The sequence below is a fragment of the Eucyclogobius newberryi genome, unplaced genomic scaffold (assembly GCF_026437365.1).
Source record: "Eucyclogobius newberryi isolate DKJ021-1_F unplaced genomic scaffold, fEucNew1.0.hap1 SCAF_1, whole genome shotgun sequence".
Lineage (NCBI taxonomy): Eukaryota > Metazoa > Chordata > Actinopteri > Gobiiformes > Gobiidae > Eucyclogobius > Eucyclogobius newberryi.
In genome coordinates this window covers 9,950,157-9,978,070 of record NW_027315723.1, presented here as the reverse complement: position 1 = coordinate 9,978,070, position 27,914 = coordinate 9,950,157, and the positions used below count along the sequence as shown (strand labels likewise).

General features: G+C 40.3%; 2 protein-coding genes across 2 annotated transcripts in view; one reads left to right on the top strand and one right to left on the bottom strand.

Moving 5' to 3' along the window:
- gpr137c (G protein-coupled receptor 137c) overlaps positions 1 to 19,937 on the bottom strand; it is an 88,122-nt gene extending 68,185 nt beyond the window's left edge. Inside the window, exon 1 of the mRNA XM_072463863.1 lies at positions 19,927 to 19,937. The gene's annotated coding sequence lies outside the window, so the exon portion shown is untranslated. The remainder of the gene's footprint in view (positions 1 to 19,926) is intronic.
- Positions 1 to 27,914, top strand: part of nid2a (nidogen 2a (osteonidogen)) — a 46,578-nt gene that overhangs the window by 5,130 nt on the left and 13,534 nt on the right. The window contains exons 4-35 of the mRNA XM_072463079.1: positions 2,228 to 2,329; positions 2,411 to 2,550; positions 3,099 to 3,231; positions 3,385 to 3,696; positions 5,522 to 5,633; positions 6,731 to 6,770; positions 7,650 to 7,759; positions 7,823 to 7,956; positions 8,083 to 8,194; positions 8,765 to 8,965; positions 9,788 to 10,015; positions 13,636 to 13,782; positions 15,332 to 15,460; positions 17,021 to 17,143; positions 17,234 to 17,349; positions 17,441 to 17,546; positions 17,625 to 17,758; positions 17,845 to 17,950; positions 19,158 to 19,282; positions 19,354 to 19,459; positions 19,542 to 19,672; positions 19,992 to 20,097; positions 20,658 to 20,791; positions 21,681 to 21,920; positions 21,994 to 22,099; positions 22,304 to 22,437; positions 22,504 to 22,609; positions 22,717 to 22,850; positions 22,959 to 23,198; positions 23,291 to 23,396; positions 23,497 to 23,627; positions 23,700 to 23,805. Coding sequence (XP_072319180.1) covers positions 2,228 to 2,329; positions 2,411 to 2,550; positions 3,099 to 3,231; positions 3,385 to 3,696; positions 5,522 to 5,633; positions 6,731 to 6,770; positions 7,650 to 7,759; positions 7,823 to 7,956; positions 8,083 to 8,194; positions 8,765 to 8,965; positions 9,788 to 10,015; positions 13,636 to 13,782; positions 15,332 to 15,460; positions 17,021 to 17,143; positions 17,234 to 17,349; positions 17,441 to 17,546; positions 17,625 to 17,758; positions 17,845 to 17,950; positions 19,158 to 19,282; positions 19,354 to 19,459; positions 19,542 to 19,672; positions 19,992 to 20,097; positions 20,658 to 20,791; positions 21,681 to 21,920; positions 21,994 to 22,099; positions 22,304 to 22,437; positions 22,504 to 22,609; positions 22,717 to 22,850; positions 22,959 to 23,198; positions 23,291 to 23,396; positions 23,497 to 23,627; positions 23,700 to 23,805 — 4,390 coding nt within the window. The remainder of the gene's footprint in view (positions 1 to 2,227; positions 2,330 to 2,410; positions 2,551 to 3,098; positions 3,232 to 3,384; positions 3,697 to 5,521; positions 5,634 to 6,730; positions 6,771 to 7,649; positions 7,760 to 7,822; positions 7,957 to 8,082; positions 8,195 to 8,764; positions 8,966 to 9,787; positions 10,016 to 13,635; positions 13,783 to 15,331; positions 15,461 to 17,020; positions 17,144 to 17,233; positions 17,350 to 17,440; positions 17,547 to 17,624; positions 17,759 to 17,844; positions 17,951 to 19,157; positions 19,283 to 19,353; positions 19,460 to 19,541; positions 19,673 to 19,991; positions 20,098 to 20,657; positions 20,792 to 21,680; positions 21,921 to 21,993; positions 22,100 to 22,303; positions 22,438 to 22,503; positions 22,610 to 22,716; positions 22,851 to 22,958; positions 23,199 to 23,290; positions 23,397 to 23,496; positions 23,628 to 23,699; positions 23,806 to 27,914) is intronic.

Below are 27,914 nucleotides of genomic sequence, written 5' to 3'. Positions count from 1 at the left end.
GAGATACAAATCAAAAGATGGAATCTCACAATTGTTGTTTTGAATATGTGCAAAATTTGAATATTGAGTTTATTGTTACAATATGCAGTACCAGTCCTCTTTATCGAAACATTGGTACAGCTGTCTTTTATAACCTTTGTATTGTGAGTTTTTTTTATGGGCCTGGAAATAAATCAATTATGAAAATCAAACTGGTTCAAAATGCCATAAGAAATAGAAACATGTACAAACCAGAGGGCCACAGTCAATCATTCAAATATTGGCATTTGACAAGAAATTTTATGGAACCACCACATCATTATTCAGACTTTCAGGTCTGTCTAACTCAAAAACATGAACATACTTATGATGGTGCTGTCTTGTGGTCAAGTGGTTAGAGATTCAGCACACATGTTTTGTGCATGCGCAGAGTTCAGTGTCGGGAATTTATTGCATGTCCTCCCTTCTCTCTCGTCCCCATTTCACGCTCAGCTGTCCTGTCTAACAAAGCCTTCAGGCAATAAATTAAAATAAATAAATAAAAACACTTATGGTGGTGGAGATGGATTGGACAAGCCTGGTCTTATGAAATCTTAAAAAAAAAAAAAAAATGTCCCCATTTTTGGTTATTTCAACAGTCTACTCATGTTTTGTGTGATATTTGAACCTCAACCAAGACAATTAGAGGCACATTTTATTGTCTGAATATTGTTATTGAGATAATGCAAAGAAAAAATAGTGACAATAGTGACATTTTTAATATTACCTACCCCTAGTTGCAACGCAAAGCACAGGAACAGCCATAGAATGAAAAGTCTTTAAAATGTACAAAATATATAAATATAATTAAGGATTCAAAAATAGGCATTAAATCTAGAGGTTTGATGTGAATATTAATCTATACTTTGAAACAAAAGCTTGCAATTCTGGTGCAAATCATCAGTAAACATGTGACTAATTTATACAACTGCATCAAAATTGAGACTAAACTTTAGACTAAAGTAAACACAGAACTAAACCTGGACTATATTATCACAGAACCAGGACTAGAACGGGACCAAACCAAGCCAACACCAGAACTAAACTGAAGTGTGAACGGAGCCTAAATCGCTCATCGTGAATGAATGTGAGAGTGAAATGTCTCTTGTTATTGTACGTTGTGTCCTGCAATTAGCCATTGTCTAGCTGTTTTCTGCCTTAGGCTACAAACAGCTCACACAGGTAACAAAGTATTTGCTAAATTAGTATTACGATGTACTTCTTTTATTCTCATTCCTCTAACAGTCTTTTACATTTTCAGCTCCAATCATTAATTTGGTCTGATGTTGTGTATCAGCTAACACCCACTTAATATCCATCCCATTATCTCCCCTTATGTTAAACTTTCCAGGACTAAAAAGCACGCCGACTTATATAACAGCAATAATAAACAAGAAAAAAATCTGATGCGCCTTAGTTCCACCGGCTTTTGCCCCCCTCCTCTAACTAATTACACCGTGCCCATAGGCTGCGGAGTACCCCACGCCCCCCGACATGAAGAAGATAGCTTAAAGATGTTGACGTAAATAATTAGGGACACATACACATGCTTTGGTTTTGTGTAGGCTGCAAGGACATCTGCGTGCGGTTGCGCTTAAGCTGGACGTCATTACAATACGAAAGGCTATTGTATTAATGTCTGGTGGTTTACACGTTGCAACATCATCGTGAAAGAGGGCCAGACACACAGGAAGACAGCTGTGGACGCACACATCTGGACTGGGGGTTGAGATGGAGATAGAGAGAGAAGAGATTATGTGGCCCAAGAAAGAAAGAAAAAAACACAACATTGCCGTGTTTTATATAGACCACATCCCACATAAAGGTGGCAACAAGTTTCCAAATCCAAAACCCATGTCTTGCAATAAAAATCCTTTGTAAAACTGTCACTGTTGTGGATGAAGTTACTGTGCATGGGGCCAGCTGTTTGGGTCAGTGTGTCAAATGGCGACGGGGGACAAAGGCAGAAGGGAATTAGGGGTGAGAAGTCCTGACACGATCGCGGAGGAAGAGGAGGAGACGGGGGAGGAGCGCTGGAGAAGACGTGTGAAGTTTAAATATGAGGTCTGGGTGTTAATAGATTTAGCGGGCACTTGAGTAAAGATGACTGTATACCCTGAGACTGGAATCACAGATATCTAAACAGCTGCTCTCCCGTCTGGTGCCTCTGTTTTCAGATGAATGACACATCGTTTCCCCCTCTGTCCAGGTCAATACGTTCCAAGCTGTAATTGGCTACGACGAGACCGACTCATACGTTGTCTTCCTCTACCCTGAAGATGGCTTGAATTTCTTTGGAACCAGGCCAAAGGTAGGCATTTCGGACTGAGGGCTTTGATACTGCGCATTCGCTTGTCTCCTGATATCTCGCGTGATTTGACTGTGTTCAAAGGAGTCCTATAATGTTGAGATCGAGCTTCCTGCTAGAGTGGGCTTCAGCCGAGGAGAAGTGGCGTATCTCCTCTTTTCGAGAACAGAGGGGCCTCATTACAGCGTGACAAGTGATGAGCAGAGTGTTAAAAGCCTGTACCAGTGAGTAATTATGTTTGATAGATGTAGTCCAGCACATACATCTCTTCTGCTTCCTTTGTTCCCCCTGGCAATATATAGACTATAACGTGAAGTAAGAGATACACTTTGGATTTGTTAATTACTAGTACCTTCCTACATGACAAAGGAAAAAGAAGATATGATTTATTTGTATGTACATTTGTTTCCCTTCTGAATTGTGTTTTCATGTATTGGTTAATTTTAATGATAGTTTTATTTGTGTTTTAGAATCCTGTGTTTGTTGTTTATTTTGTGTTGTGTTTTAACAGGGTTAAACAGGTTTTTTTGGGGGTATTAATAAATGAATAAATAAAATGAATTAATCTAAACACGGGTATAAACTAAGGTCAGGCTGGTTCTGAATTGGACTGATTCAAGTTTACTTCGAAGTATGCATCAAATTGAAAGTAATAGTGTCAATGTCAGTGCCAAGTCAATTAGAACTCTTCCTGCATTTGGCGAGTCACTAGTGAGTCATTTTATCAACCGTTTGAAAATGTATTCAACCATCTAAAATATATTTTCCGTAGGGTTGGCAACACAGGAACTCCTGGAGTTTGGCTTTTCCACACAGGAAACCGCTACTCTTTTAAGAACATCGTACCTGCATCCTTTGGTGGACTTCTGGCCACTCCCCCACCGCGAGGATATGAGTTTGGCTTGGTAAATGTACTTTACTCACTCCTAACCCTAACCACTTGAGTAGATTCAAAGCCTGAATCATTCTTAATGGTTTGTTTGTGCATTATGAATTAAGTCTTTGCTTTATTTAGGCTTATTATTATACAGCTTGGTGTCATCTTTTTTCTTCTAAAGGACTCCACCACTCCAGAGTACGCTGAGTTCGAGGAGTATTCGGATAACACTTATAGCCCAGAGGAAGATGACGAAGACGACTACCCTTTAACTGGTGAGGATGCGGATTTTCAGACGTCACCAGAGGGAAAAAACCCGCCAGAGCCCGACACCGCTGCTCCCCCAACCGAGGACTCAGCCGCTCCGAAGGCTCCCAGCACTGAAGATGCCCCTCAGATCGAGCCCAGCGAAAGGCCTCAGGTTGCACCCAGACAGTACGCTCCTCCCCCGTTGCCTGAGGAGACAGAGAACGCACCCCCAGGACAACCACAGGTAACTGCTAATGTGGAGCCCAATTTACAATTCAAACTTTTAGAAATATCCATGCACCGTAATCATTCGACCCATTTCAGTGCAGGCAATAGTAGTTATTTAGTCAAAGGAGACGTATTACGCAAACTCAACTTTTAAGAGTATGTTGAAAATGATAGACGCCCACTGTTCTTTACTAACTTCATTCTCTGATTATTTAATTTGTCTTAAAAGTAGGTGATACGTGAAGGACGTATCACCTACGTTTAGCAGCGTTGCGTAGCCATTTTGGCACCAATGAAAAAGATGCACTGCGCTCTACCGTAAACTGTAGCATGGACAGTTAGCTGACATGTTTAGATCAATTAGATCAATACTCTGCAGTTTAAATGATAAAATAATGATCAACAGGTATCAAGGATTCACCTTTATAGAAGACAAAAACGTAATCTTTAATCTTTCGGAATATAACTGATGATTTTTTGACAGAACTGTGTGTATTTTCATAACAATATGTGCAGTATGTGTTGCACCTCAAGCTTAATATTTGTATTAAGAATTAGATAAAATTACGTCTTTACTGTAGTTTTAGTTTGTCTCAGATGATGGTCTAACTTATAAGCCATTTGACTTTCCCCAAATACAAAAAATGCATACTTTCCACTTCACGTTTCTTTAATCACACAATCTTTGAAGCGTATGCATCTGGTACAAATTGGGAAAATATCTCGCCGATCTTTTTGTGTGTTTTCTGAAAATGCCCGTGGGGAGGCCATGTCTGCTTGTGTGGCAATATGTTTTATATTTACTCCGAAAGATCAGTTACTAAAAAGCGGGTTTTAAATTGGCAGTGTTGTCATGGGTTTCATACTTAATGATTTGAAACTATAGTCTGTTTGGTGCAGTTTGAAGTTGACGAAAGAGGCATATCTGGGGTCATCGTAATGCCACTATTGAAAAACTTTGCTAATTGTAAATGATGACATATTTTTGTTTTTAATATCTTTAGTTGAATGTGTATTTTGTAGTGAAGGTTTTGCAAAGTATCTTTTCTGGTGGAAGATTTTGCCACATGCTTGTCTCCATGGAGATGTTATTGCAATACAGTATAGTACTTATAAAACTCCATGGAGAAAAGCAGAGGACGCACCAGACCAACAAGGACAGGTCAGATCTGTGGAGAGTTGGGCACATTCACAGTAAAAATGGATATTTTCAGCAATAAAAACACTTCCTCTGTGGAACATTCCAGACAAAACTTTTTTTTTTGTTTTTTCTACTAATATTACCCTATATGGCCTATGAACAGTTGGACGACTCATTGAACTAAAATGCAATTACGATGAATATATATTGAATTTTGCTAAAAATCATAAAAATGTTATCACAGAATAGCATTTTTTTTTATTTCACTTCCTGTTTGTAATTGATGACATCACACTAGGAAATTACACTGAGAAAAAACTTATCTAATGTCACTTTTTAAAATTTGACGACAAGAAAAATGACGATGACTTTATTTTTTTAATTAAAGTTTGGAGAGTCAAAAAAGTTGTTTCTTTGTGTAAATTATGCATACAATTTGACTCAACTGAGTATCCCTAGTGTGACGTCACTTCCTGTCATTTTCTACTGATTTTTCAATATTTTCTCCACATATACCTACTCAATTGGTGTAAAACTATAATTTTAGAAAATTGTAAAAAACAAAAAGTCATAGGCACAGTAAGCAAAAGCAGATAGAGCTAAATGTAAAAAGAAGAAGTTAACTCTTTAATTTGACAAAAGTGGAATTTACTTGCTACTTGATGCTCTTACAGAGGTTGACTGCTAATGTTACGTTTAGGTTCCTCTCGAAGTCGTGGATGTGTACCCTCCCCCCCCCAGCGACCCCCATCTTTCCCCAGGCGGTCACGTGGTCAGTGTGGACGAGGACGATGTTGACTTTGACACAGGAGGTAAGAAACCGGGACACATTTTGAGTTCATGAAAGTCTGATGACCAGGAAAAGGGGAAAAGTCCTCCTATGCAAAACTCCCAAACCTCAGCTCTGTCTGCAGCAGCCGGCAGCACAATACTGTCGTTGTGAGAGACCGGGGACTACCAGGTGTGTCTGCAACTACCCGGGCCCACTCCCACCAACTTCTGCCTTAAAAATGAACAAGTTCTCTGTCCTTTTCCTGGTTACATAATGATCAAAACCACTCTGTGTTGGAGGAAATAATCTCGGATAATTTGGTTCAACTTGAGAGTGATGAAATGCCATTTTTAGACTCCCACTCTTATTTTTGAAAGACTAGCTTATAGTTGTTGCTGTAATCTTTCCCCAGCGCATGCAGGCTCACTGCGAAAATATCCTGGCTTCCTGTGTTGCTTGTGTATCCGTGAGATGCCTCTGTAGGAATAGAGAATGTTGCCCCCAAAGCGACAGCCAAATAGACAAACAGTGACTGTGCAATGGGGGGAAATGAGTCAGTCAAATGCACACTTATGCAAGTGGAGTTATGCAAGTTTACTGGGCTTGCTTCAGCGCAGTAAACCTGAAAATTAACAGTAGTAAAAATCAATTTGTCCTATATTTATGCACAAATTAAAGTGAGTTTCATTCTGACTTCAATGCTAATTACTAGTGTTGTCACGGAACTGACATTTAAAACTTGATATTGATCGTATGGAAACAAATTGAAGGTCCAACTTCGTACCAACGTATTAATACTTTACATACTAGTTTTATAGATATTAATATTCTGGGTATCCATTTTTTCCCACCCTACTTTGGACTCGATACAGTGTTTATAGATAACTGTATTTCATGTGTCTCTTTGAAGGAGATTCCCATACGCGAACAGCTGGTTTCCATCCAAATCTGTTCTCAAGCTTTAAACAGTTTAAGTCTCGGTTTATGTGCTCCTAATGCTTTAACTTGACTCACTTACTTGTCAGCGTTCCCATGTGTGGTAACATCCTTTTTAAAAAGAAAATTGACAACTCATATTAAATCTTTTTGCACTAGTCATCATTAAACTAAATCTTTACTATTTTGTTGACTTTACAGTGATTCAATACACCACTGAGAATAAGGAAACGTGTGCAAGGTATGTTTATTGCTATATTTGAATAAGGTTGGTGCTGGATTGTATGCTTCGAAAGGCCGGTCTGCTGTGATTGGTCAGTCGAATTGATGAAGTCTGGAGCAGAATTATGATTAAGGTTAAGTTTAGGAACACGTTAGCCTAATAGTTATATAGTTAAGGTTAAGTATAGTCAAATTATTATTATTTTAATGTGTTAAAACAGTAGTAGCAGTAACACTAAAAAATAGCAGTAAGGCAAGGCAAGTTTATTTGTAGAGCACATTTCATACACAAGGCAATTCAAAGTACTTCACAGCAGGAAAAATGCATTCAAATCACAAAGAAATGACAGAAACAGAAATACAATAAAATTAACTAAATTAAAAAATATCAATCCAACTGATTTTCTAAACTAATAAAATCACAAACAAAAGAGAAGAGTGCAAAGAAAAAATCCTTTCAGTCATATGCGCAGCTAAACAAAACTGTTTTTAGCTTAGATTTGAACATTGTCAGAGTAGAAGTCTATCTCACATCTTCAGGAAGACTGTTCCAGATTTTAGCTGCATAAAACTGAAACGCAGATTCCCCATGTTTTGTCCTGACTCTGGGCACCAGCAGGAGGCCGGTCCCTGAGGTCCTCAGAGTCCGAGATGGTTCATATGGCACTAACATATCCAAGATGTACTTTGGTGCTAGGCCATGGAGAGACTTGTACACAAGCAGAGCTGCTTTAAAGTCTATTCTCTGAGCCACAGGGAGCCAGTAGCACTAAAAAAGATTTATCATTACTATTTATATACATTACTATCCCTGCCGTTCTTCCAGAGCTAACAATCTAGCTTCAACCTTTTAATAAATAATTTGAAACTTGATATTTACTGACTTTTTCCCTCATAGATTCCAACAGCAGTGTTCCCAGAATGCCCTCTGCTCGGACTACGCCACAGGTTTCTGTTGTCACTGCAAGCCTGGCTTCTTTGGAAATGGACGCCAGTGTCTACCTGATGGTAAGATATCGTAATTAATTATCCAAAAAATGGTTACCTTTACCTTTGTTTCTGAATAAACAGGGGCCCCTCAGCGTGTGAGTGGAAAGGTGAGCGGTACTGTCATGGTTGGCTCCACCCCTGTGCTGCTGGACCACATCGACCTCCATGCGTACATTGTTGTGGGCGATGGTAGAGCCTACACTGCCATTAGCCAGGTATTGGTCCAACTACTACTATTACTCCTACTGCTACTGCTAAAACTGATGTTATTAGTTGTCCTGTTAATTTGATCTGTTCATTGACTCGCGATGTTGAGTTCTAACATTTTCTGTTTGCTATAGGTGCCTGATTCAATAGGGTGGGCTCTGATGCCTGCTTCGCCAATCGGAGAAATGTTCGGATGGCTTTTTGCTCTTGAACTGCCCAATAGTCAAGCTGGATTCAAAATCACAGGTACAACTTGTATTATAGAATGTGGGAACACGTCTTTTCACAGTGCCATATACAGTGCTTAATTATGCTTTACATTCAGTCTGCAGAACGAAACAGTTTGAATATGTTGCTGCTTACTGAGTAGGAAGCAGCTTTACGATGTTTTTTATTGTCATGAATCAAGATAAGACAAGACTGGGATGCCGATGCCAAAAAGAGTCCAACATAGCTCTGGAGCACATCTGTAATGGACTAAGCAGGGAACTCCTCTACAGGGAATATGTGTGTTCGAGTGTGTATATTTGTGTTTTTTTGTGCCCCTGCGCCCTCCCAGCCAGCTGTATTGTCTCCAGGGATGTGATGTGATATCAGGCTTCTACCTCCCCTCTCCTAATAGGAAACAGCTGGTTGTGTACGTGTGCAAGATTGTGTGTAAGCCCTGTACAGATGTAGCAGACAGTCCTCTTTTTATTGCATGCAACTTGCTTTTGGCTCATGTTCAAAACAATTTAAAAGTAAAATAGACCAAACAAACAACTTAATATGACTTCATCAAGTTTGTTGTCTCATTGGCTAATTGTTTTATGCCAGGGGCGGAGTTCACTCGTCACGCTGAGGTCGTCTTCTATCCTGGCAATGAGCGCCTGTCAATCATCCAAACGGGGCGGGGTCTTGATGAGCAGAATCACATCACCGTTGATACAGTCGTCAATGGCAACGTGCCCTCCATCCCTTCTGGAGCAGAGGTGACCATGGACCCATTCAAGGAAATCTATCAGTACTATCCTTCTGGTAAGTGTAACAAAAGTGCAAATAAACAAACTGTTATTTACTATGTTTTTATTGGCTGTTCTGGCTAAGGATCATATCACGGCCAGTTTTAATTTGGGGGGGTGTTTATGGTTTGATCCTTGTTTAGTCCTGGTACTGGTCTAGTCTTGGTTTGAATCTAGTTTAGACCTGGTTTTATGGCTTGTTTTACTCATGTTTTATCGTAAGATTTATATGTTTAAATCTATTTATTTATACATTGTTGAAGTACAATTTGAGTGGTTTATCCCTTCTTGTTTTTCGATCTGGTTCAGCTGAAATTTGCTTTAAACTTTATACAGATTATTGGATTTCTAAATTAGATTTTTTAGCATATCAGGTATCAGCATTAAATCTCCTAATCTCCGTAGTCAGAATGTTAGTTTGGCGCATTCTTTATTGCAAAGAGTGCACTGTACAAAATGTCCACAGCTCTCTTATGGGTGTGCCGTGAAATAGAGTTTAAGATAATACCATTTAAGTGAAATGATCCAAATCAGCCCTAGATATCGGCCGAGTTTAGCTGACATTGCTCTGGTTTCTAAACAATCAGCATCGTTTTTTACTGTGGCCCTCAGAGGCACCAGTTGTTGTGATTTTGGGTGTTACAAAAATAAATTGAATAGAATTGAATTGAGCCTCAGCCAGGTTAAAACCCATTTCAGTTGATCTCATGAAGTCAATATCTGAGGTTGTTCTTGGTGTAAAATATCAATGCATTATTCAATACAGTTATAGAACATTTTTTACATTTTTGGCATTTACTAATGACACTGTTGTTGCCTCGTCGTTGTCTCTGTACAGTGGCCACCTCCTCATCTGTACGTGAGTTCACGGTTGTTTCGGCGGACCGGGGCTCTGAGTCGTTCTCCTTCCAGCTGAAACAGAACATCACTTTCCGGGACTGTAGGCACAACGGCCGCTCCACTCCAGAGACTCTACAGATCACTATGGAGAGAGTCTTCATGATGTACGTGAAGGAGGAGCGCATCCTCAGATACGCCATCACCAACAAGATCAGCCCCGTGGGAGGTGAGCGTAATGTCCGCTTATATCGCACTTTTATTTGGTTGTGATAAAGGTTCACTTTGTAACTTTTATCACCACAGGCGTTACCCCATGGATATATTATTCTAATCCCTGGAATGTTCTGCAGTATGGCATTCACTTTTCTTGCATTTATTCAATTACGTGTTTCTTTATTGCTAATACTGTTAAAAAATCCAGGCAAAGCAATAACTTTCCATGGAGACAAGCAAAAAAGTTACACAGTGCACCTTTAACACTATCAAAGCTCATCCTCCATAATCAATATTTGATTTGTCACAATCAGAAAGGCTACAATTATTTAGGTAATAGTGTTTTATGCCAGTGTTTGCAATAGCTTGTAGTAATAATGGTGTTCAGGTGGTGATATATAATGATAGCCTTATGGTAACTTGACTTTGTTCCAACAGTTACTTAAACATGCCAAGTGTAAAGCGAACATAAAAACTAAAAACAGCTCTCTAAAATGTAGCATGTGTCTCTCGTAAGTGTAACGGCTCAGATGAAGCCGCTGCATGAAGATGTAATGTGCGATACATCTGATATTGCATAATGGCTGTTGAGTAAGTCTTGGAGACATGTTGGAAACAGAGTGGAATGAAATTTGAGCTCTGGAGCTGGTGTCAGGGAAAAGGGGATGAAGTCTGGTCTAACTGTGATCTCTGGTAGGAGCGTGGCATATGAGTGACAGCTGGAATTGGCCCTGTAGTTTGTAAGTGTGGTTTTGTGGATCAGACCCCAACAGCCACCAGACCGATAAGTAATTGTTTCAATACAGCAGATAAACCTCAGCCAAACTATGATGTAGAGTTGGACCGAGCATTTAAACTCAAACAATCCGAGACGATGGCTTTTTAAACTCTCACAATCACAGCTCCTCCTCACAACTTTGCGCAATAGTGTTAGCACAATAACGGCTGATTCTGACTGGGCTTGGACTCAGCAGCCAATATATTCTCTTCAGAATCCTGAGTGTTGCCTCAATCCACTGCAGTGTTGTTTAACAAGACAAAACACTTTGGTTTCGCTCAGTTCACACTTCAGAATGCACAAAAAATAGTCTTACACCAAGTAAATTGCTGTCAGGCCATCTAATTTTATTCCAAATTGTACTATTTTTTAAAAGTGATCAAAAAAGAAAAGAAACTGAACTGAACCTTATCCTGGTATTTTTCCTCTGAAATAACACAGCTAAGGGCTGAAGTCAAATGTGTGATGTTTTCCCTCTCTCAGCACCACAGTGGTGTCTAACCTCAGAGCTGTGATGAAAACCAGAGAGACTGTGGCCAGTGAGAGATGGCAGCAGAAAAGGCCTGTTTTGAGACATCAAGTTTTGAACCCAGGCCAAGTTTCTGTCATTTAAACATCAACACGTTGATTAAAAAGGTTATGAGGACACATCTTACACATGATGGTGCACACACAGATACAGCAGAGCACAGCTGGAAGAGCTTTGGGGGATCAGAGGTTTTGTAAACACAACTTAAGTGCAGTGGATGTGCCATCGGTACAATGTGAGTGTGTGTTTCTGTTCAAGCCTCTTACACTTTCTGAGAATAATATCCTGGCCAATGACAGATCTTGAACAGGGGGGGTCTCTGGCAGAATGACTGCCCACTGATGTCATGAGAATCAGCTGCAGACAGGCTTTACATAGCAAACTGATGAGTTGTTTTGGAATGTGCCCACACTACTTCAGGTCATAATATATTGGAATGAAAATGACATTTCTTAAATCATTTAGACAATGTGAAATATGATTACATTTTACATCTTTAAATGATTTCCATAATTCTCAGTTATTCCAAGGCAATGTAGTAAAATAGTTTTACTATAATTTCTATTTGTAACCTCGAAACCACAAAGTTTTAACATGAAATTCTAGTCCAGATTCTAGACCTGTTTCCGCTGTAATGTCATGTCATTTTGTGTCAGTAAAAGTCAGTGATGATGGACCATTAGCAGCTTTCAGGTTGGCCATTATAAGGATCGGCCTGTACCTTGTCCATAATGACACGGCCTTCAGTAAAGAGCAGCAGGTGGAAAACTGCACTCACCACTTTGATGGTCCCCTCCCTCTCTCTCTAATTACTCCACAGTCTACTCTCCCATCCATGTGCGCGTAGCCCTCTCATCTGCCTGTCTTCTCAGCCACATTCGGGACGTTGAAAGAGCCTCCTTCGCTTTGATAATGAGCCAAAATTGGTCTCTGGCCCAGGGAGATGGAAGCAAGCTGCGTCTGACTTTGTTTAGGTGTAAGCTTGTGTTGTCTATGGCGTGGGATGTTCTCAATGGTAGAGAAAGACACGTTACTTTAGTGCGTCTTCCATCGTGTACCAAAATCATAATGTAAAATATATAGCAATTATTTGTGTGTTCCTTAGTACTTAATATACTTCTATCTTTGTGACGTTTTCAAACCAGAGTCCGCAGGGCTGCATTCACTCTTGACCTGGTGTGGGTTTGGTTTGAGCGCAATTTAGTCTTGATTTTCTTTGTTTGGTCCTGTTAAAGTTCTGGGTTTAGTCTCAATTAATTCGGTCCCAGTTTTGATGTGCAAGTGTGAACTCAGAGTCAAGCTATTTGCCTTTAAGTAACTGGCTACCTTTCAATGTTTTTGGTACCAATATTTTAATTATACCTGGCTTGCTATACCAGTGCTACTTTTCCAGGTGCCTATAGCATTAATAACTGTAAGTGGTTAAAAAAATATGGTTATAAAAAACAGAACAATATCGTTAAAACTATATTTCGCAACCAGTAGTTTGTGTCATTTACTTCGACTCTCTGTGACGCTGTGTCAGAACTCACCCAGCAAAGAAACATACACACTAACAACTTGATATTAAAAACATTATTTATTCATATTGTGTTGCTGTCTTTTCTTGTAGTACCTGAACTTTTTTCAATACCACAGATGTACAGTATCTGGGGTTATGGCCACATCTGGTTGGATTTGTGTAACTTCTACATATAACATTTTCTAGAAAGCAATGCCAAATATGTGAGCTTGTGTTAAAATGAACTGTTTTTCTTGGTTTTGTGTAAATTCTCTTGTAGTGGTATGAGAAAACATTCACCACATCCTCTCCCGCTCTCTCTCCCCCCTTACACACTAGTTGCCCTCTCTCTCATGTATACGTGTGTCTAACCCTGTCCATATGGCGAATATTGGGAACATTGAGGCAGTCACTTCCTCAGAGGAAACCATCCTCCGGGAATTTGTCTGCAGTGATTTTTACATGTGTATTTGGTTAAGTCACCCTCTAATCATTGCATTGTAATCATGGTACGTTTAACGTCCAATAACCCTGATCTCTATTAATCAACATTCAGACACTCCAGACAGCATTCATTTGTAGCATTTGTGTGTGTTTTCGGCCAGAATTTCAGTATGATTTATTGACTCAACTTGGGTCCTTCATGGTCTGCTTTGACTGGATTAAATTATGTAAACCTAGAAGTTACGAGTTCGGCTTCGCTGATAGTTTACATTGTTACACTGTTAAAGCAACACAATGTCAAAGCGATACGATGGCTTAGAGGCAAGTTCAACTATATTTAAGTCTGTACGAATCACAATATCTTTATTTATTTTTGCATAGTTCAACCAAGTGGACCAGATCAAGTGAACCCATGCTACTCTGGAACCCACGACTGCGACACCACGGCCCAGTGCATGCCACAGGAGGGCAAGGCCTTTGAATGCAAATGTGCTACAGGCTACACAGGAGATGGACGCAACTGCTACGGTATTGTACAATTATCATTATTATCTCATGTATTTGAAGGCTTGAAGGAAGGCTCATGTATTTGAATGCTTTATGTAGCTTTTACCCATGTTATAACGGTTTTCCCTCATCATTATCTTACTCACATTTGTAATTGGATTTAGGGGTGGAGTGATATTCTTTCAATTTCTATTTTATGCAGATTTGTGTACATTTAACATTTTATTGCGTCTTCTGAAAGTTCACATTTCATTACAATTAGTTAATCTTCCTGTCACTCACTCAGAGTATTGCTTAGGCTGACTATTAGGAGGTGTGGGTGGAAAAAAAGTGTCTTTATTTGAGAATAGAGCAGCATTCAAGAGAAAATTTGTGAATTTCAATAGGTTTTTGACCTAAATAGCAGGAATGAGATCACGATAAAATGCTCCCTGTTCTTAGTTTGGATTATTTGAAACATTAAAACCCGGAGTTTAAAAAATGTTCCCGAGCCATTCTTCACGTAAATCAAAATCTGCTGCTTGCTCCAGTGAAATGCTACTATGAAAAGGCAAGGTTTATCTGCCTTTTCATAGTGAAGTCATTAACAGGAAGTCATTGTGCCATTTTTATTTGTAAACCGTTTTAAATCAATATTGCATTTTACAATGAACATTAAATGGTGATCTACATAGGTGGCAGTTTAAAACAATACAATACAATACTATTACCGGTACTAAATTCAATACTAATGCTATATTCCTTAAATAATCTAATAGCTGCAACATCTGCTCCTACTGGCTTAAAAAAAGCAATGCAATCACAAATGAGCCCTATTTTTTAACAACTCCAAGCTTACTCTGCTTTCTGATTGAATAGTGAGCATGACAACCAAAACACAAATTTAAACATAAACAGTTTTACATAATCATTTTGTTGTGTATGTTGTTGTTATCAGTAAAATCAGTATTTTGTAGGTGCACAGATGTATTGTTGTTAATGAAATATTTCAAGTCGTGCACACGCTCCTTCTAAAATGAACCTTGAAGATGAATCCATCTGTGGTCATTTCTCACTTTAAGAGGCTTATCACTGGTCGTCCCTCTGTATTTGGAGTTTTAGGGTCACACATGCAGTTAGAGACAGTTCAAGGCAGTGTGTCTGTGTTTCATCAGCACATGTCCACTCAGAGTCCAGGGTCAAGTACAGGTTAGGCAGAAGGACTCATCCTCTCTCTTCCCTCTTTGTTACCTACATTCCTTTACCTCATCCCCCTCTCCTCTCCTCTGTGGGCCCTTGTTTATCTTTTTTTACCACCCTGTCGTTCTCAGGTGGATGGTCTTGTTAGCGCAGACACACAGGAGGTTTGAGTGAATGTTTGCCCTGTCATTAGCCCAACGGCACTGCTATAAAACCCACAGCTTATAGTTCCCATGGCTGTTCTGTCATACTACATGTGTCCTACATAGTGTGTAAAGCATCTATGTGATTACTCCTTATAAAACATTTAATACTTCCACGCTTGTCTAGCATGAAAAGATTTGTGTCCCTGGTTTATAACGGGTTTCATCTTTTCTGTCTCCCTCCTCAGACATAGACGAGTGTGCGGAGAGTGTGAGTTCCTGTGGTGCACATGCCCAGTGTCTGAACCTGCCCGGCAGCCACCGCTGTCAGTGCCAGACTGGATATGAGTTTGGCTTTGATGGACGCACGTGTGTGGGTAAGAGCAGCTTACAAACACCCTTGTGTAAAGTCACACAGAGAGAGCGTTACCTACACTCAGTGGCAGAGCATACCAGTTCAATCCAAGCTGGTTGGTGTGCTTTGGGTTTGAGTGATTGGTGGTGATTAGAGGGACCATCAGCGCAGATTTGTAGCCACACTGTATGTAATAGTTTAAAAAAAAAGTGTCCTTGAGTCCTCAAATGTTGCCTATAAGCATAACTGAAACTCATGCTTCAGCTTCCTGTTGTGGGGTAATAACCTCTAAGTCATGTACTTAAAATAGCATGAAAGTTGAAATGTCAGTTGTCAGGCCAGTGGTTCTCAGCCTTTGTCAGTTGTGACCCCCAAAATAACTGTTGGTATTTGTGACCCCCCACCATGAAAAGTAGACTACCCCCAAAGTGATAATGCTGCCTGAAGTTTAATGTTTCATTTCATTTTGAGGTTATAGACCTAGGTCAATGAAACAAATGTATTTACTGTTAGCGCCCTTTTACTTCCCTTTTTTGCCAGCTGTAAAAATATAGTAGAGTAGTAGATTTATTGTTCTAACTTGTTTTGCTTAATTGTGTGAATCCACTTCTGTCTTGACCAGAATATGTAATTTAGAAAGAAAATATTTTTTGATAGTCATAGAGGTGGTGAAAATATCACACAAATTGGCATTTTTCTGTATAAAATATTAATGTTGGCTGAATTTGTTGTTACATTTTAAAAGGTAATTAAAGTTATTTCTCTGCTTTTTCGAGTATTAAAATAGTAAAGTCAAGGATTCAAACTCAAATGTTCTACTAAATAGAAAAATTAGTATAAAAGGGTGCTATCAGTACAAGTGGTTGGCAAATTTCTTGACCCTATAATAAAGGCTCATACAAAATTTAAAATTCATTTTTTCGGAAATATATATCTAACTAAAGTTAGAAACAGAAAATCATCCAAATATCTCTACAACAAGAAATTATGGAATTTTTTTGGGAAAAAGGACTAAAAGTGAAACTTAATAACATTAACTTATTTAAGACTATAAGACTAGTGTATATTTAAGCTTTTTCACTTATATAATCAGGGGACCCCCTGAAAACATTTTGCGATCCTCTTGGGGGTCCTGATCCCCAGGTTGACCACCACTGGTTTAGGCAATTGAAGTGAGAAGTTGAATGACATCCACATAATTGTTGGAGGGGGTGCGTGCGATTTCACACAGTTACACAAGAACCCCTAGGAAGCACTGAGCAGATGGAGGTGAGGGTGAGAAATTGGTGAAGAGAAGGGCTGATGTGAGAATGAATGGATGAGATTATACAGAAACGAGTCCAAAGCGATGACTAATGGAGCAGTGACACCTTGTATTTGTGTGGAATGTGTGTAGGAGTGAAATCGTGTGTGTGTGTGTGTGTGTGTGTGTCCTGCCTTAACCTATCGCTCTGAACTCGAAGTGAACTCCCACAACTTCTCAGCAAAATCTTTACACAACGTCCTCAAAACAAACAAAGATGGCTTATCCCAAACATGGAAATATTTTTACAAGTGTCTTTTATTTGTCTGTCTATTATAGACGTTGATGAGTGCACTTCCTCCCCATGCAACCTCAATGCTAGATGCATGAACGCGCTTGGTACCTTCCACTGTCAGTGCCAATCTGGGTATTATGGTGATGGATTCTCTTGCAGCCAGGAAGGTGGGTTGATTTTCCAACTTGGCTCCGTAATTTGAATCTAAAAAGCCTCACCACAAATTGCACAAACAAACTATTTTACTGGTCTAACAGGACGTCCAAAGAGCCATTGTGAGCAGCACAGAGACAACCTACAAAGTGGACTGGAGCGTGGCGTGGGGGCCTTTATTCCCCAGTGTGAGGCCGATGGACGTTACAAGACACTGCAGGTATAGACAAATACAGCAAATCACAATCTAAATCCTCATATTAATGTCATTAATAGACAAACAAATTGATAAGAATTGATTTTCGTTTTAGTGTCATGGTTCCACTGGACATTGTTGGTGTGTGGACAACAGTGGGCAGGAGAAACCAGGCACCAGAACGCCACCAGGGACCGCACCCACGGACTGCGATAGACCAGGTACATTTGAACAACTTCTTTCGTTCATTCGATACAAGTGAAGATGTTCACTTCAGTTATTATTTCTTTAATTACAAGATGAACCAGTTCGTCATAAAACCCAATGCGAGCACCACAGAGACAGTGTCCAGACCAACAGTCCAGAAGGGTACCCTATCACTGGAGTCTTTGTACCTCAATGTGATAAAGATGGACAGTACAGACCTCTGCAGGTAATAACCCACTATTCACTACACTTTTAGGCTTTTTTAAAATAATAATAGAGATGGAGTAATGTAATTTAATTTGATTGTTGCAGTGCCATGGATCCACTGGACATTGTTGGTGTGTTGACAGTACAGGACAGGAGCGGCCAGGCACCCGGACATCCCCCGGCTCACCACAAGCAGACTGCTACACCCCAAGTAATACCATCTAGTTCAGTACAATTAGTGATTTAAAGGTGCACTTTGTGGTGGAAGGTATGCTACCTGTTTGTCTTCAAGGCAATTGTATTGCTTTTTTTATTGGTCCAAGGTTTGGAATTAAACCTTTGCATTTAAAAGACACAAGCTTTTAACCATGTGGCGCACTGGTTAGTGCTCTTAACCTCACACCAAGAAGGTTCAAGTTTCAACTCCCAGGTGGTGTGAGCCCTTTCTGTGTAGAGTTTGCATGTTCTTCCTGTGTCTGCGTAGGTTTCCTCTACCACTAAACAAGTACAATAGGCTCTTCCTCTCAGGGGCCAGGACTCCCTTCAAAAAGAGATGCTACATCTCAGTGGGACTTTCCTCGTTAGTTAATAAATTCACGCTAGTTTAAGTCCTTTCTCTCTTAGCCTCAAAACACACAGAATTTTCAAGTTTTGTTAAGTCAGACTTCCGTCAGACTTCCCTTTGCAGCCAGTAGATGGAGCGCTAACTCAATTCCTGTCCTAGGAAACGCCTGGCTGATATAGAGCAAATGTTTGTAGACAGATTGTAGCGTGAGCATGTTTAGGCCAATTATAATACCAAAAAAAGCATAGTATGTGTTTTTAATTACTGGTAATTAATAATGTATTTCTTGCATGCATTCTACTGATCTGACCCGTAACTTAAAGGCGCAATGGACGATTTTGGCTATTTGAGAACGCAGGCGGAAGTGCGCATGCGCACTCCCCCGTGTGGACTGATACAACACACACGTGCGTTTGTTTATTAGCGCAACGGATCGCATCGCATCTCTCGTCTCCCGTAGATTTCCGTCTTCTTCTGAGACAGCTCGAACAGTCTTGCTCCGTCTTCATTTTGTCCCGTACACTGAGGGAACTATATTATGATAGATCAATGCGCTTAGACATGCGGAAACGTGGGGACGAGCCGCACGCGGCTGCAGATGAGCGATAGGTGCGTTTTATGATTGATACGTGGCAGGACAAATCGGCAGTCCACACCATGAGGAAATGAGACTCAGATTTGGGCCAAAAAAAAAATCCATTCAACCTTTAAACTGGTAGCATCACCTGTTTGCTACCTGACTCCTTGGACATCAGAAAAGTTAAATAGTGCACCTTTAACCTATAAATCCATGAATAACACAGATAGTGTATTATTTGACATGATAATAATATTTTCAAAACTATTTGACTAGGTCTTATTAAGACTCAATGCGAGCACCACAGAGACAGCGTCCAGACCACCAGTCCAGAGGGGTATCCCATCGCTGGAGTTTTTGTACCTCAGTGTGATGTAGAGGGACAATATGTACCACAACAGGTAGGAATATTCTTATTAAACATAATACATTAAGTTTGTTTGTGATTCCATGTAAATAATGTTTATTTTAGTGTCACGGTTCCACTGGGTATTGCTGGTGTGTGGACAGCTCTGGACAAGAGAAACCAGGGACTAGGACTTCACCTGGGGCATCAACCCCCACCTGTAGCCACCCAGGCAAGTCTTGACATAATTATTATTATTTTTATTTTCAACACAAGCATTTACAGACGATAATAAATATGATATCTCGTTGAAGGACCAGTGCGTCCAAAAACTCAATGTGAGCACCATAGAGACAGCGTCCAGACTACCAGTCCAGAGGGGTATCCCGTACTCGGAGCTTTTGTACCTGAATGTGATGCAAATGGAGAGTACACATCTCAACAGGTAAACACTATTTAATTACCTTAAGCCGTAACCGTGGAGTCAGAAGAGCATTAAATTCTACAATACTATTACATTTCAAGTCTTACATTTTCCTCGTCCTTGTTTTATTCATAGTAAGAATGTTTTCATATTTTTACTAGCTATTGACTAGTATAGTATATATAAACTAATAATATCACAATAAATAATATACAAAAATAAAAAAAATTATAAAAATTTGTGTTATTTTGCCTGGCACTAAATTTGACCTAAACCACACAAAAACAACACAAAAAAAACGGGTACCCTGTAATTGTAATCTAATCTTGTGTTATTTTAGTGCCATGGCTCCACGGGGCATTGCTGGTGTGTGGACAGCACTGGACAGGAGCGACCAGGCACTAGGACCGCGGCTGGTACACTCTCAGTAGACTGCGACAGACCAGGTAAATTCAAAAACATATCGCCTGGGACAGTTTGAGTATTTTTGTTGCTAGTCCTGTTACATCTACCAGCAGGTGTAGGTATTATGTCATTGCTTTCCAAGGGCTTTCTAGTTTAACATTGATCCCTTGACCCCTCTAATTCCTGCGCTGGATGACAACTCACACAGACAGCAACGTTTAACGCTGGTGTGTTTAACCTTGTAAGTGGTGCACTGCTGAGGTCATTAGGTGATATCCTTGGAATGCCTGTAACAACATGTGATATCAGCGGGTGGTCGTGTGTGGGGAATACAAACAGGTACAGTGGAGAACCTTTAAATGCTTCACTGACCCTAAGTGCACTTTATAAGTACCACTGTCACTGAGATAATAAACATTTCCCCAGCCAAGTAAATGACAATGTTTACTTTTGTACATTTGTGGGCTCCTATTACTTATACTGTTTAAGTGTTTATTTAAGTAAAATCATGCTTTAAAACAACATGGGTCATGAAATTGAAGAACTGTAATTTTGAGCACTTGGTTTACTCAAGCAATATGATGTTTTTCTGTGTGTTTAGTTGTTCCAGAACGTCCTATAACTCAATGTGAGCATCATAGAGACAGTATCCAGACCACCAGTCCAGAGGGGTACCCCATAGTTGGAGTCTATGTACCCCGATGTGATGCAAACGGAGCGTACCTTCAGCAACAGGTATGTATTTGTCTTTAAATAATTTATGTGATATGATGAGTGAGTTATTTGCTCTTCAATGTGTCTGTATTGTGTTTATAGTGCCACGAGTCAGCTGGTCATTGCTGGTGTGTGGACAGTATTGGACAGGAGAAACCAGGAACTAGAACAGGTCCTGGTTCTTCATTTTACAACTGCAGTCAACCAGGTGAGATTGTATCAAATAAATTGCCATAATATAAAAAGTATAATACAAAATTAAGATAAGATAAGATAATCCTTTATATATATATACATATATATATATATATATATATATATATATATATATATATATATATATATATATATGATATAGAAATATAAAAATATGTTTTGTATTTTTTTACACCCTTGATTACACAGAAGAGCCAGTGCATCCCAAAACTCGATGTGAGTACCATAGAGACAGCGTCCAGACTACTAGTCCAGAGGGGTACCCCATCGTTGGAAACTATGTGCCTGAATGTGATGCAGAGGGACAGTATTCAGCTCAACAGGTAACCTACAAGCACTGTATAATATTACATTATTATTATTATTATTATTATTATTATTATTATTATTATTATTATTATTATTATTATTATTATTATTACATTACCAAGGCTGTGCAATATATCAAATTTAGATTGAAACAAGATCCAATAATTTCAAATCGCCAATGGTCAGCATGTTAGTCAAGAGGTCTACAGTATGAAGTTTAAAGCAAAGGCACAAATGTCTGTCTTGTATCTGTTTATGAAATGGCAATTTGTATTGTTTTTTTTAATCAAATAGAAAATAAAGATTACTCAATACAAGAGCAAACATTTTCATTATTTTTTATCATCTAGAACTTCTAGCAAACATGCCTCTATGTCTGTTCCAGTGCCATGGTTCTATTGGACAGTGCTGGTGTGTGGACAGTACGGGACAGGAGAAACCAGGCACGAGGACAGGACCCGGGACGCCCCCTGTGGACTGCTCCAAACCAGATGAACCAGTGCGTCCCAGAACTCACTGTGAGCACCATAGAGACAGCGTCCAGACCACCAGTCCAGAGGGGTACCCCATACATGGAGCCTATGTACCCCAATGTGATGCCAATGGGCAGTACAATCCTCTGCAGGTTAGCTCTGACAGTAACTTTTGATCCTTTGGGAATATTTTCTACTATTTAATGTTTTATTTTGGTTTTGCAGTGTCATCAGTCAACTGGACACTGCTGGTGCGTGGATGGCGCTGGACAGGAGCGATCAGGAACAAGGACCCCTCCAGGATCCCCACCAGTAGACTGTGACAGACCAGGTATAACGGGAACACTGCCAAATCTGTTGTACAATTTGTTTACTGTTTTTAGAGCAAACAAAAACTACAATATTAGCAAAGAGTCAGTATATGTAGATTATACAAACATATTATAGTTTATTATGGATTTTGCTGAGCTTGTTTCTTTGTTTCTGTGACGGTGTAGGCTTTTTGTATTTATTAAGTCATTTTTTATCATTTTAGTTGAACCATCCCATCCCAAAACTCACTGCGAGCACCACAGAGACAGAGTCCAGACCACTACACCTGAGGGTCTTCCTTTGTTGGGAGCTTATGTTCCACAGTGTGACGATAATGGACAGTACTTATCTCAACAGGTAACATGAAAGTGTGCACATACTTTACAAGTTCATTCTGAAGTTAACAGTGTTTGCCTGTTTCAGTGCCATGGTTCTACGGGACATTGTTGGTGTGTGGAAAGCACAGGACAGGAACGTCCTGGAACAAGGAGCTCACCTGGAACACCTCGAGTAGACTGTGATCGGCCAGGTGAAACAAAAGATTTGGATATACCTTACGTGAAAAAAATGTTGTTGACAAAGTTTTTTATTTACCCATTTACCCATTACCCATCTATTAATGTCTTGTGATTCTAGTTGAACCATCTCGCCCTAAAACTCACTGCGAGCACCACAGAGACAGTGTCCAGACCACTACCCCTGAGGGTAATCCTATGGTAGGAGCCTATGTTCCACAGTGTGAAGAAAATGGACAATATACACTTCAACAGGTAACAAAATAAAAGTTTGATAGTTTGCGTTTAATTTCCATTTGTCAAGAAATGTTTAAATTAATGTTTAATGTTTGCCTGTTAATGTTTAATGTTTGCCTGTTTCAGTGCCATGGGTCTACGGGACATTGTTGGTGTGTGGACAGCACAGGACAGGAACGCCCTGGCACAAGGAGCTCACCTGGAACACCCCGAGTGGACTGCTCCAAGCCAGACCAACCTCAGCGCCCAAAAACCTACTGTGAGCACCATAGAGACAGCGTCCAGACCACCAGTCCAGAGGGGTACCCCATTCTCGGAGCCTATGTACCACAATGTGACGCAGAAGGACAGTATATACCTCAACAGGTAGGACTATAATTGTGTTTTTATTCAAATTTTCTAGTGAAAATTTGTTTGTTTTTTTCGAAATTGAAAATTATTTTTGTTATGTATTTCAGTGCCAGGGCTCCACGGGACATTGCTGGTGTGTGGACAGTACAGGCCAAGAAAGAACTGGGTCCAGAACAGGTCCTGACGCCCCTCCTAAAGACTGTAGCAAACCCGGTAAGACTTTTGCCAAACTCTTTGTCCTCAATAACCTTTTAGTTCAAATATACAAGTTTGTTTGAATTGCTGTAATTAAAACAACATGTGTTCTCCCCAGATGAACCAGTACGGCCAAAAACCCACTGTGAACACCACAGAGACAGTATCCAGTCAAACTCAGAGGGACGGTCCATGGTAGGGGCCTATGTTCCACAATGTGATGACAACGGACAATACCTCTCTCAACAGGTATGTATTTGCATGTATCACTTTACTATAATAATGGATGGCATTCATAATTCTTATTTCCTGTATTTTTAGTGTCATGGTTCATCTGGGCATTGCTGGTGTGTGGACATCAATGGACGAGAGAGGGCAGGGACAAGAACTCCACCGGGTTCACCTCCCATAGACTGCAACAAACCAGGTACTTATTCTTTGTGCTACTGCTCGAACAAGACAATTCATTACTATGCAATCCTTTGTATAAATACTGATGAAGTTAAAATTAATGTTTGGAAATGTTACATGCCAGTCACAAGGTTTGTTGAAATAAGATTTGTTGATACTTGAAAACCTTAGATGCAATATGGAACAATTTTTGCCTCCCTGCTATCAGAGAGGCCATTTTTTGTATGTTTCATTACATAGTGGCAATGGAAAATTCATTATATTATGGGGGGGGTGTATGCAATATGAATTAACTGGAGGACTTTGAAGTTCCTTTCCCACCCTGGCTATAAGACCTGAATGCCCTCCTACTACTCCCTAAACCTGCCTATAAATCATGTTTATGATCGCCCAAAACATCTGACGAGGTCATTCTGTAGCCTGGCAACCCCCTCCAATACAACACACAAGCATTTCTGCACAGCTGAGTGGCAACAAGGTGTTACGCCCACCTTACACATGCCGGGCAGACATAAACAGGACATGCACACTCCGCCGTTAATCCTATACTGTCCACCTACAAGGTCTTTGATTATTTTAGGGGTTGTTTGATTTCATTCAAGTCTCCCGTTTCAGTCCTTAATCTTAGCCGCTCACTCATAGCCGTGTAATTTTGGAAGGGGGTGCAGGGTTTTTTGCATACAGTTAGTTGCATGCGTTTATATATAACTTCTTGGACCCATGTAACTCTTTAAAAGATTATCAAGATACACCAAGGCACAAATAATTAATTTGACGCTGCTCTGCTTACAGGACACTGTCTTTTGACCCGCGGGTCGGGTTGGGGTGGGCCAAGAAACTCTCATTTTATAGCTGGGTGGGTCGGGGCGGGTTATAAAATGCTGACCGTGGTATCGCAAGTCCACGCCGCTTTGCATTTAGGCACGTCTAAAATAAATTTAATATTGGGTATGTCCCCAAAAATGTTGATGTTCCCAAATACTTACCAATAGTGTTACACAGGCCTACCACAGTATAAAATGGTACTAACATATATAGGTTAATGAACAAGAACGACAATAGATTTTTAGCTGTACTGCTTCACAGGCCACTTTATTACTATGTTTTGTCTTATAAAATGCTATGTCGGTGTAATCCCTCATTCGTCCAGGCGTGTTCCATAGTAGAAAAAGCTTCAGTTGTAGTCATCTGGACTCAGTTAGAAAAAAATAGACGTTTCGACTCTCATCCAAGAGTCATTGTCATAAGGAGGATCGCTTGGCCTTTCTTGATTGTTCCACGATCAGAGGAGAGGACGGGAAACTCCAAATAGAAGTATATAGGAAACCTACATACACGGACCAGTATCTGCTCTTTTGTTCCAACCACCCACTACAGCACAAGCTGGGTGTGATTAGAACCTTACAACACAGAGCTCAAGGTGTGCCCACCAGCTCAGAGGGCAAGAAGAAAGAGGAAAAACATGTCCGAAATGCCCTCTCAGCCTGTGGTTACCCCGCTTGGGCTCTCAACAGAGTGAAGAGAACCAAGAAGCAGGACAAAAGGGAAACTGAACAAAGAAGGAAGGGTGTTTCTATCCCTTATGTGTCTGGCCTGTCGGAAAAACTGCAGAGAATTTTTAGACAACACAAAGTCCCTGTTTATTTTAAACCAGGAAACACTTTAAGACAAAAACTGGTTCATCCTAAGGACAAGTTGCCGACTCAAAAACAGAGCAATGTAGTTTATTCGATCCAATGCAGTGAAGAAAGCTGTAAAGAACGTTACATAGGTGAGACGAAACAGCCTCTACACAAGAGGCTCTATCAGCACAGAAGAAATACTAGTTCAGGACCTCAGAGTGCTGTGCATCTCCATCTTGAAGCCTCTAATCACTTGTTTGAAGACGGTGAGGTGAAGGTTTTAAGCAGGGAGAAAAGATGGTTTGAAAGAGGAGTTAAGGAAGCTATTTTTGTTAAAAAAAGAAAGACCTTCTTTAAACAGAAATGGAGGGTTAAGATTCAATCTTCCTGGTATCTATAATGGTATACTGAACCCCTGGAAAGGTAGAGGACCAGGACCAGGACATTTAGATGCTAATCAGGTACTCAGGGTGGTTGAGCCAGGGTCCCACAAAGACAGAGGATTCTAAAAGCCCATTAAGATTCTGAATAGGCTAGCTCGGTAGATACAAGGGGGGAGTTTCTGTTGAAACAAACAACTCTTTCTACTTCAGGAAGGCTCCGCCCTATGGGCGGGTCTTACCACAGAACAGTATTAAAATATTTTTTCACAAAATAGATATAATTGCATGTACTCTAGTGTATTTCAGATAAATCCAACTCAAGGTCTTTATTTGATGCATACAGATAAAGGGAAAATAGGCAAAACACTACAGCTTGTTGTGTTGAGTCCGTCTTCCAACAGTTTAACTGTGGTTTAAATAACTGTTGTTTGTGTCAGATGTGATGTCAGCCCAGGGCTGGTTCTGGCCCACTGAACGTGGGTGGGCTGACAGAAAAATTAGGTGGACATAATAAATGTCAATACTTGGTCTTGTATGCCTCCATGGATCTGTTTTCACTTTTTCTTCACAAGAGTGTTGCACACCTCCAGTTTCATCCATCATGTTTGGTTTCCATGTTGATGTTTCCGCTCACGTAAGAGACAGTGTCCAGAAAACGCTATGACTCAGGATGATTTTCACATGTCCTGTGTCCAAGCTCTGGTTACATCAGCAATCAAAGATGTTTTGTTGTGCATTGTAGAAAATTCTTGGAGTGGAGTCACATGGGGTGATGCTTCAGAACTGCAAGAGTAGGCTTACTGAAAGGGCCATTCCTTGGGGCCCGCAGTACAAGTATGGATAGGTGATCCAGAAGGTCTGGTCTTGCACTTGTGACCACATCTCATTATAAACGGCATAGTGTATTATTATTATAATAATAACTGAGCACACAACTGCAGGTGTGTTGTACATGCGTGTTCAACTTCTGTGTCAGAGGTTCCGGCCCCTCTGCTGCCTCCCTGTGCTCTGCCCCTGCTCTCAGCTCGAGGGCCCCTGGCTGTGAGCTGGAGACTCCCGACAACAACACTAAAGCCTCAAACTTTAGTTATGACACCTGGACATTTTGTGTGGCTCTTATTACGATTTAAATATTGTGAGCAAAGTGCTTCATAAGTGTATTGGACATGCATTTAACAACTAAAATATGAGGCGGATCATTAAAAAAGTAAAAGTCACACTAGTTTTAGGATTTGTATCATCTCTATGGGCTCTGGCCGCTGCCTGCTGTTATTGATTTCTCACTGTATGTCATTCTGCACTCTTGGCACTTGCCTCTTGGGCAACTCTTTCCACTCTGGGCACAGCTGATTTATAATGGAGCAGGATTGTTTCACTCAAATGAAATGTGCATGTGCAAAGAGGAAACTTTTGAAGTGCCGAGCGCCCCATTCTCCCAGTGTCACCCCAGACCCCAGTCCTGTTGGTGCCACGAGCTGTGCGCACATTCAATGTATGTCTCTCGCCCTCCTCTCTCTCTCTCAGCCCAGCGCTGATCTGTTACTTATCTAAGTCACTAATGGGGCAAATGCAGGTTGTTCTGACGCCACTTTATAACATGCTAGAATCTACATATGTCCGCAAAACAAAAGCAGGAAATCAGAAACATAATGTGATTAGATGTTGTTAACTTGTTCACCAAACCGTGAGATGGACAGCCTTTTGGGACACTAAATGAACCGAAACGTAGATCAAAGAAGGATGACGAGAATAGAAGTCAGCGCGGAGTCAGACAACATGAGAAAAGAGAGAAAACTGCTTTGAGAAGCCCGTGGGTCAGATCAGACGGGAAAGCAGAGGGTGTGAGCCTGAGTGAGGACAACAAATCTGAGTGTAAGTGTGAGGGAAAACGTAGTACAGATTTGTTAAAGAACTGCACTCTTCAATTCTGGACCACGGGTAGTCAAACCCACAATGTCTGATGACTGCTGCATGAGAACGTTATGAAGAAACTGTAATCTTCTTCTGCGGATTTGATATTTGTACTGGAAATGGTCAGTTTCCCTATGGCAGATGTTGTCACACAATCAAGCTCAAGAGTGGGCAACTTTTTAAGTGTTCATGGCACAACTGATGCTATC